Below are 7149 nucleotides of genomic sequence, written 5' to 3' on the forward strand. Positions count from 1 at the left end.
CTAATGAATGAGCTGGTTCTGCTTGTTAATCATTTATTTGCTGTAATAATCACTCTTGGAACAAATTAATTTGAAATGTCCTGCTCAAAATATCCGCTTTCAATTAAAGTTTATGAACATGCTATTTCATTATATCATAACAGGGAGTGTCAATCAACTCACCCCAGAGTGCTTATGAAGCCACTGGTAGAGCCTTCAGCATAAAGGGAGCAAACATCCCCAATGTGCAGGAAACTTGACATTTTATCCACCATGGCAACCACTCCACCACCTGCAGAGGTTAGAGGTCATGACAAGGTCTGTGTGCAGGTTTATCATTAACAAACAAGCATAACAGCAGCTCTAACCATAAAAAGACCTATAGATTTACTAAAGTAAAGCAACACATATGTATGATGTGTGGTTAGAAGTGTCATTCACTATAGCACATAATACAAAAACAGAACTTTTTCAAATAGAACATATATAAATAAATAAAAGCTCTGCAGAGCTTTTTAAACAGAATGTTTTCACAAAAACAAAGGAAGAATATTCATGTCTAAACCAATTTGATGTCTTCAAAGACCGCAAAATTGGCTTAAGACCACAAGTGGCCCAATGCATGAACTAAATAACAACATGTGATATCAAATATCAAATATTCAATCATTGGTAACCCATGATGTGAAGAAAGACAAACAAGATGAGGACTCTAAAACGGACTGCTGCATCTTCATTCTTTTGTTATTATAGTTTAAGCTGAATCCATCCTAAATTTATATTATTACTTTTCAAATTCTCAAATCCAGTTAAGTTTATCCCAAAATCTCATTCTTCCACTGAGTTGTGATAACCAGAAGCTAGCAAATTACAAGTTGGCAAGTTAATTATTAACTTAACTGGCTGGACACTCATTCCAAGTCCAGTGCATTGGAATACCATACTAAAAATAAACATTCAGTGTCAAATTTGCAACTGACATACTGTACCAACATACCAAAATAAATTTGAATGCTTATAAAATACAAAATACATAAATACAAAAAAGGATTCTATTTAAAATAACTCAAAACAGCCAACTCCTTTGAAGCTAAGTGCTAAATAATAATACTAATATGAATTTGTTATCTAAAATTAGTTATTCTGTTTTAATAATGTAATATTTCGAAAATAGATACTGTATTATTTACTCTCGTAGTATTTCTGTAAATGGTATCACACATTTTCAAACTTAAATACTGTACTAGCCCAAGCATCCCTTTGTTCACTTTAAAAATTGTGGTTTATCCAGCATATTAAGACATGAAGACATGGAAATGTACTGATAAGACACATCTGATAAGAAATAGGTTTGCTGTATGACAAAAAGAAACAGGATTTGTGAGCATACTGTACTGTCAGTTCTATGTAACTCCATTGACGACTGTATCATCACAACAGATTCTTCCTGTTACTACTAGATTTGATTAACAAATGATTAGCCAACCAAACCGTTAATATGCACAGACAGAGAGAGAGAGAGAGAGAGACAGAGAGACAGAGAGAGAGAGAGAGAGAGAGATGTGCGGAGGAGGGATTTGCATGTGAATTTCTTTCTACCTACAAAGCAAAAAGCATACAAAAACTGTTCTTTGTTATTACATGAAAAATATATATTTGTAGGCTATTGCAGCTTCATCTGATGCTATTGCAAGCGTAATGCAGATTCTGTCCCTTATCTGCTGAACATCAGCAGATCGTCCGTCTTGACAACAGAAACTAATTCAATTTTCTACCCTTGTGAACTGTCAAAACGAAAAAGACAGAAATGAGACCAGGCATGTACACATTAACTTTATCCTGCAAACGCATTTGTGAAAAGCAGTCATTTTATGAACTGCGTGTCCTAAATACGATTAAACTAAGGGAACCAGACCTCTTCTTGACTTCATCTTAACATTGTTGTGAATTATTGCGTTAAACAGCATTAAACATCAGCGCCGGCCAAATTACAAATTTTTGTCTTCCTCGTTGAGTTTGTATCTTTTTTATCCTTCAAGTTTCTCATGGCAGTTTTTGTAACATAGGGGCGGGTTCAGCCAGGAGCGCGATGCTCTCCCGCTAAATACAGAAGACATACGTTTAAACATCACCTAAGTAAATTTGGATAACATTTAATCCATTCTGTGTGAAAAAGAGATTTCAGTAAGCTGCTATGCTGCTTGTCGGATCCTGTGACCCTGTCTGTTGCAGTTCACAACAGACCAAAATTATTTCTAAAATATAGAAGAGAGAAGCTTAGACATCACCAGAGTGAATTTGAATAACTTTAAATGCATTCTATGTGAAATAGATTTCGGTAACGGATTTTGGTGACCTGTTATGCTGCCTTGCCAGATTTGGTGACCTCTCTGTGTGAATGTTGCTGTTCACATCAAAAATGCTTTCTAGCCTATGGACCAGAGAAGTTTAGACATCGCCATAGTGAATAAAAAAATAAATAAACTTGAAAGCCATTTGAAAAACTTCCTATTTTGTCAGATTTAATGGCCCTGCTGATTATCTGCAGCTGTCCACATCAGAACAATCAGACCAAAATCCTTTAAAAATACAGAACAGAGAAGGTCGGACATACAGTGGCGCCCACTAATATTAGCACCCTTGGTAAATATGAGCAAAGGTGGCTGTGAAAATAAATCTGCATTCTTTATCCTTTTGATCTTTCATTCAAAAAACGTACAAAATTCTAACCTTTCATTGAAGTAAAACAATGGAAAGTGGTGGAAACTCACATTATGAAATAAATGTTTTTCTCTAGTTCACGTTAGCCACAGTTATTGGCACCCAATTATTGCAACGTCCTTTTCCCAAGTTCTGAGTTTTCTCCTCATGCCTGATGACTTTGGAGAACGCCTGACAAGAGATCAGAGACCATTCCTTCATCCAGAATCTCTCCAGATCCTTCAGAATACCAGCTCCATGATGGTGCTTCTCCTCTTCAGTTCACCCCACTCATTTCCTACAGGGTTCAGGTCAGGGAACTGAGACAGCCATGGCAGAAGCTTCATTTTGTGCTCAGTGACACATTTTTGTGTTGATTTTAATGTTTGTTTTGGATCATTGTCCTGATGGAAGATCCCAACATGGCCCATTATAAGATTTCTTACAGAGGCAGTCAGGTTCAGATGTTTTATCTGGTGGTATTTGATAGAATCCATGATGCCATGCATCTGAACAAGACGTCCAGGACCTCTGGCAGGAAAACAGGCCCACATCATTATGGATCCAGCAGTATATTTAAACGTGGACATGGGGTACTTTTTATACCTGTTTGCACCAAACCCATCTGCATAAAAAAGCTCTTTTTTATGTTTCATCTGACCATAGAAGCCAGTCCCATTTGAAGTTCCAGTCGTGTCTGACAAATGCTGGAGTTTGTTTTTGGATGAGCCAGGAGTTTTTTTTCTTGAAACCCATTGGAACAACATGTGGTGATGTAGGTGCTGTTTGATATATTTTTTTAGGCTTTCTGACCCCAAGATTCAACTACTCTCTGCAATTCTCCAGCAGTGATCCTTGGAGAGTCTTTGGCCACTCAAACTCTCATCCCCACTGCATCAGGACGATATAGACACATGTCCTCTTCCAGGCAGATTTGTAACATCTTTAGTTGATTGGAACTTCTTAATTATTGCCCTGATGGTGGAAATGGGGATTTTTCAAAGCTTTAGCTATTTTCTTACAGCCATTTTCTATTTTGTGAAGCTCAACTATCTTGTTCTGTACATCAGAACTATATTCTTTGTTTTACTCCTTGTGATAGATGATTAAGGGAATTTGGCCTTTGTGTTCCTCATATTTATAATCCTGTGGAACAGGAAGTCATGGCTGGACAATTTAATGTTCATAATCACCCTGGTGTGCTAAAAAAATGTATAGGAATTTACTTCAGAGATATTTTACTCATAAGAATTTCTAGGGGTGCCAATAATGGTAGCCAACATGCATTGGAGAAAAACATTTACTTCATAATGTGAGTTCCCCCCCACTTTCAGTTGTTTGACTTCAACGAAAGGTTAGAATTTTGCGAATTCTTTTAGCCTCCTGAGACCCTGCATCCTCATATGAGGACATAGGATCGTGTGAGTTCATAATGAGAGCATATATTTCTCACACTATGAGGATCACAGTATGAGGATCGTGTGAAGTCACAATGATTTCATATACTACTCACACCGTGAGGATCACAGTATGAGGATCGTGTGAACTCACAATGAGCTCATATACTACTCACACCGTGAGGATCACAGTATGAGGATCGTGTGAACTCACAATGATTTCATATACTACTCAAACCGTGAGGATCACAGTATGAGGATCGTGTGAACTCACAATGATTTCATATACTACTCAAACCGTGAGGATCACAGTATGAGGATCGTGTGATGTCACTGTGATCATCGCATTATCTCACGTGTTGACTGGGTAGCCTACTTGAGAATTAAGCAGAACGGCGCAGAGGCTGTATTAATGTGGATTCATGCACATAAAGGAATAATGAGAAATTAGAGATTTTACAAGATTAGCCAAACTAGCCATTAAAATAGTAACTATAGACACAAACATAAAGCTGTCGAGATCAGAAGGGAAGAGTATTGCTTGGGAAAGAGTTATTAGGAATGGCAGAAGCAATGGGATCAAGAAACAAAAGGACGACATCTATCCTTGTTTAAAAACGAATTGGTATTGTGGAAAGCAAGGGGGAAATAGGAGAGAGGAAACAATAATGAACAGACTAAGAAGGACACAGTAAATTAAATAGCACACTCCATATTATAGGGAAGCATCCAACTGGATTCTGTGATCAGTGTCAAACCTTGGAAACAGTTGAGCATGTGATTACTGTGTGTAGGAAATATGAAACTGGGAGAAATAATATGATAAAAAGAAATGGAAAGTGTAGGACTAACTGGAAGTGGACTAAAGGACATATTAGAATGTGGCGGAAAACGTCAAGGAAGAAAATATCTGTTCCGCTTCCTTAAAAATACAAGACTGATGACGAGGATTTGATTCCAGAAGATGGCAGTAATGCAACTTCAAGAATGCAAGCTGCCGTTAAAACTTAAAGAAGAAGAAGAAGAAGCGGATACACATGTCAGCTGACTGATCACATGACTCTCACCATGAGCAGAGTTGACACTGGCTATGGCATCAACACTGAGCAGCTCTGTCGTTTTATTTCTCTGCATTTTAGCAGTGCGTAGTGATCTAGGCGACATTGTGCTCGAACAGCAGTCGTCGGAGTCACAGGGCACGGATTGTGGTTGTCAGGGTCTGAAAAGGGATGTTACTGTTGATGTAACTGATGAAAACAAACTGGAACATCAGGATGATGCAAATATATACTCCAAAACAGCAAACGAAAGTCCACACAAGACAGAGCATGATATACGCAGTAAGGTAGGTTTGTTCAATTTAGCACTTATGTTTGCAGTTATCCGATAGTTGATTGACAGTAGCGTTTCAGCACAGACTGGACTGTTGTCTTTCCTTAGACCCGCCCTGAGTGAGCTGTCATCAGCCCGCCATTGTGTCGACTTCGGTGCAGGGGAAGACAAGAATGTCTCCTAAGCGATTGAGGTGTTTTGTTGTTGGATGGAAGGGAATGCGCCGATCCCCGATCTGCCTAAATGCGTTTAAGTTCCAGGTTCATCTACAGAAGAAGTGAGTATAAGGGTCTTTTATGAATATTTGCAAATCGCCTTTCCTAATAATGTGCTAGTTAGCCAGTTTCGCGGCTGAAGTTTACAGTCTGCTCGTCACCCCATGGAAGAGAGGGGCGGGGGGAGCAGAGCTCATTAGCATTTAAAGCAACATGGACTAGAACAGCGTGCTGAAAACGGAGCTGATTTTGACAGGGAAAAAGGGTGTTTTTTACACTACCATTGAGAAATTTTAACCAAAGTATGTTATAGACTTTTCATTATGACCCTAAAGAATCATATCAACTTGTGGAAAATGGGCATCCGATGACCCCTTTAAAAAATTGTTCTAATGCTCAACTGTTATTGGTGCTAATTTATTAATGGTTCCTATTATCAGTATTGAAAACAGTTTTTCTGCTTAATATTTTTGTGGAAACTATGCTATGTTTTTTTCAGGATTCTTTGATGAATAGAAAGTTTGAACAGCATTTATTTGAAATGGAAATCTTCTGTAACACTATATATGTTTTTGTTGTCCCTTTTGATCAATTTAATGCATTCATGCTGAATAAAAGTATTAATTTCTTTTTTTTTTTTCTTTTTTTTTCTTTCTTGTGTCAAACATTTGAATGGTAGTGCATCACAGTTTCCACAGAAATATCAAGTGTTTTCAACATGGCTAATTATAAGAAATGTTTCTTGAGTACTAAAACAGCATATGATAATAATTTCTGAAGGATCATGTGACATTCAAGACTGGAAAACATTGGAGACTGGCTGCTGAAAATCCAGCTTTGCCATCACAGGAATAAATTATATTTTGAAATATATTAAAATAGAAAAAAATCCTTTAAACAGCAATAATATTAGTGGCCGACCGATATTGTTTTTTTTGACAGCCGATGCCGATATCTTGGAAAGCAGGATGGCCGATATAAAGCCAATATAATTGTATTTATTTTAATTAATATTTAAGAAATTTGAAATAATTTTAAAATGGATTAAAAAATAAATGTGTAAAATAAACATACTTATACTTTAGGTGACAAAGTATTTTCACAAATAAATAAATATTTAAAATGTAATTAAAAAGGAAGCAAACACTGTAACCAACAGGGCACTCAGTATTCTGGGAAGTTTGTGTGCATTGGGAATCATATTTTTTCAAATAAAGCCAAGGTAACACTCGTTTTACATACAGCACACAGTGGAAATGACATGAGTATGGCAGTGGGCAAATGCATAAGGCGCAGCATAATTTAAAATCACAAGTTTAAAGTTTGTCGATCGCACGTCTCCAGTGAAGCAGGACTCTCCTCCTGTCCGCATTCACGCAGAGCACACGCGATCATGCAGGATGCACATGTACACTTCACAAGATCTCACAACTGGATTCGACTAAGTTTGCAAGGTTTGTGAAATTAAATGTTCATTAGTCATTCAAAGATTTGTTTAAATGATATAAATGCTGATGGCCTGAATG

At 37.2% G+C, this 7149-nt stretch overlaps 2 protein-coding genes across 3 annotated transcripts in view; one reads left to right on the forward strand and one right to left on the reverse strand.

Annotated features, from left to right (window-relative positions):
* Window positions 1–1427, reverse strand: part of itpr1a (inositol 1,4,5-trisphosphate receptor, type 1a) — a 49100-nt gene extending 47673 nt beyond the window's left edge. For both annotated transcript variants that reach the window (XM_016515957.1, XM_016515956.1), the window contains exons 1-2: window positions 1370–1427; window positions 163–271 (exon numbers count right to left, since the gene is read on the reverse strand). In XM_016515957.1, the coding sequence (XP_016371443.1) occupies window positions 163–254 (92 nt within the window). In that variant the 5' untranslated portion in view covers window positions 255–271; window positions 1370–1427. The remainder of the gene's footprint in view (window positions 1–162; window positions 272–1369) is intronic.
* Window positions 253–7149, forward strand: part of sumf1 (sulfatase modifying factor 1) — an 11122-nt gene continuing 4225 nt past the window's right edge. The window contains exon 1 of the mRNA XM_016515901.1: window positions 253–297. Coding sequence (XP_016371387.1) covers window positions 253–297 — 45 coding nt within the window. The remainder of the gene's footprint in view (window positions 298–7149) is intronic.

Source organism: Sinocyclocheilus rhinocerous, unplaced genomic scaffold (assembly GCF_001515625.1).
Source record: "Sinocyclocheilus rhinocerous isolate Xijiao unplaced genomic scaffold, SAMN03320098_v1.1 scaffold85, whole genome shotgun sequence".
Taxonomy (NCBI): Eukaryota; Metazoa; Chordata; class Actinopteri; order Cypriniformes; family Cyprinidae; genus Sinocyclocheilus; species Sinocyclocheilus rhinocerous.